The sequence below is a fragment of the Pollachius pollachius genome (assembly GCF_949987615.1).
Source record: "Pollachius pollachius genome assembly, chromosome: 11".
Taxonomy (NCBI): domain Eukaryota; kingdom Metazoa; phylum Chordata; class Actinopteri; order Gadiformes; family Gadidae; genus Pollachius; species Pollachius pollachius.
Genome location: NC_136944.1, coordinates 17,099,588 through 17,101,804, shown reverse-complemented (window position 1 = coordinate 17,101,804; position 2,217 = coordinate 17,099,588). Strand labels below are relative to the sequence as shown.

At 47.3% G+C, this 2,217-nt stretch overlaps 1 protein-coding gene across 1 annotated transcript in view; it reads right to left on the bottom strand.

The window, feature by feature from the left end:
- The window catches only part of adgrl1a (adhesion G protein-coupled receptor L1a), a gene marked incomplete at both ends in the record, with an annotated part of 59,161 nt that overhangs the window by 12,890 nt on the left and 44,054 nt on the right, over positions 1–2,217 (bottom strand). The window contains 4 exon segments of the mRNA XM_079746161.1: positions 119–204; positions 206–238; positions 240–449; positions 2,181–2,217. The exon segment at positions 2,181–2,217 is cut by the window's right edge and continues 228 nt beyond it. Of these exon segments, the coding sequence (XP_079602287.1) occupies positions 119–204; positions 206–238; positions 240–449; positions 2,181–2,217 (366 nt within the window).

Here is a 2,217-nt window from a genome sequence, read left to right as displayed (position 1 = left end):
AAAGAAGGAGAAGAAGAAGAAGAAGGAGAGTGATAAGTAGAAGAAGGAGACAAGGAGAACAAGGGGAAGAAGGAGAAGAAGCCGAGGAAGACGTAAACAAGGACCCCGATGGTTTTACCGGGTGGTGGGGTCGGGCGGGCCGAACTCCAGCGGGTAGCGCAGCACGTTGTAGTTGTTCCACACGTACAGCTGGTTGTCGCGGGGGGTTATAGTCCACGGAGGAGACGTACTGGTAGGGGGTTAGGGAAGGGGATGTGCACAGGCTCCTCGCGGCCGTGGTTGGTGTTGTAGGCGTACAGGATGAGGTCGCCACCCGCCTCACTGTCGTCGTCCTGGTACACGGAGCGCACCGCGTACAGCACACCGCACGCCATGAAGGCGTTGGACGCCAGCCGCTTGTCAAAGGTGGTCTCCCAGGTGCCCTCGAAGCGCAGCGTGTAGGGGTTCACCTGGAGGGGAGGAGGGAGGCGCGCGTGAGGAAGGGGGATTTGGTTTGGATGGATAGCGTCAAGCTTCCGGTCGCTCACGAATCGTCATTGGCCATCTCTGACCGTCCGAAATACGCAATGTGTATCTTGGACTTAAAGCAACAGTATGCTTTCAAACGGGTTGGACAGGTTGGACATGATCCACACGTCGTCATTGAGAAGACTGTTTGAAAGAATCGTGTTGCTTTAAGTATTGCTTTACCTAAAGCAATAGTATATTTTCCAACGGTCTCCTCAATGACCGTTGGATGAAGAATCGGAAATGAATGAAGAAACGGATCCATGATATGATGTGACATTACATCATGGATCTTGTTGATAAGGTTAGCACAGAACAAACAGTAACAACGATGAAGAGATTATTCTGATCGTTTCTTCGTTTTAGATTGAACAGGTAATACATCAGTGTTTTACGAAGCCACTATTACACAGTCGGTGGGTTAACGCTACAAATAAACATACAAGTTTATAAACGATTCAGTAATTCCTGCGTTTTCCTTTGATTGTACCCAGATTAGAATCAAATGCTAAGATTAACCTCTGAATGGAAAAACAAACATAGTTGATTGGAAAACGCTGGTGGAACTGAGTAAAGTAATGGTTCCATGAGGGAAATTGAATTTCTAGAACGCTTTTAATAGATATCCTGCTACTAGGTAATGGGTCCAGCCTTCCACAACCATGAAATAATTACAAAGTTGGAATGTTTCCTTCTCAGGATTAGGATCTCTCTGATTGGATTTCAAAGTACAGGCAGCATTTGTGTTCCAGTTCAAAAACATCATCAAGCCAGAGATTGCATGATTCGTTGCTCTCTATGCTAAACAACGGTTTCAAAATCCAAACGGTTTCAAATCCCCAACGGTAAATCCATCACGCCTGACCCTTAACCTGCTCCCGCCAGACTTGTCGGATGGAGGCGGACTTTATACGATGACCTTGGACCAGAGCTGTAGCCATGGTTTGAAAAATAGTGAGGACCGGGGAGAGAGAGGGGTGGGGGAGTTGTGCACCCACAGATGTCACACAAGGCGGACACAAAGTAACAAGTCTCAACTGAATTAAGCACGCGCTCTTCTCAGAGAAGTTCTGAACTGCTGATTTTGTATACAGTTTTTAGTTTCTAATTTTATTCTCTCTAAAGAAATATCCCAGCGGTCCGGACCTAGGTGACCTCATAGCTGGCTAGATGGAAGGTAAATGGACAATGTTATAAAGCGCTTTTTTTTTTCAAAGCGCTTTACAATAATTGCCTGACATTCACCCATTGATGCACACATTCACACACCGACGGCGGAGTCAACCATTGCAAGGCGACAGCCAGCTCGTCGGGAGCAGTTAGGGGTTAGGTTTCTTGCTCAGAGGCCAACCCGCTCTCCCTCTTGAGCTGCTGCTGGCTACGGGCATGCCTTGGACATAATCCAGTCATGCGGCGTGCATGATGAATGCGTATGTGTATATGTGTGTGAATGTAAATTTGGGTTAGTCTATGTGTGTAGAACTAACTGTAACTCACTAACTGTTCATTTGTGTGTGTGTGTTTGTGTGTGCGTGGGTGCAACATTTGTAGGCATGTTAGTGTCGGCGTGTCTATGTGTCTTTGACTGTGAATGTGGGACATGTGTGTGCATATGTGTGTGTGTGTGTGTGTTTGTGTGCGTGTGTGTGGGAAATAGTCCTTCCTTCCTTTACCTGGCTGACCACCAGGCGACCGTTGTTGGCCTCGGTG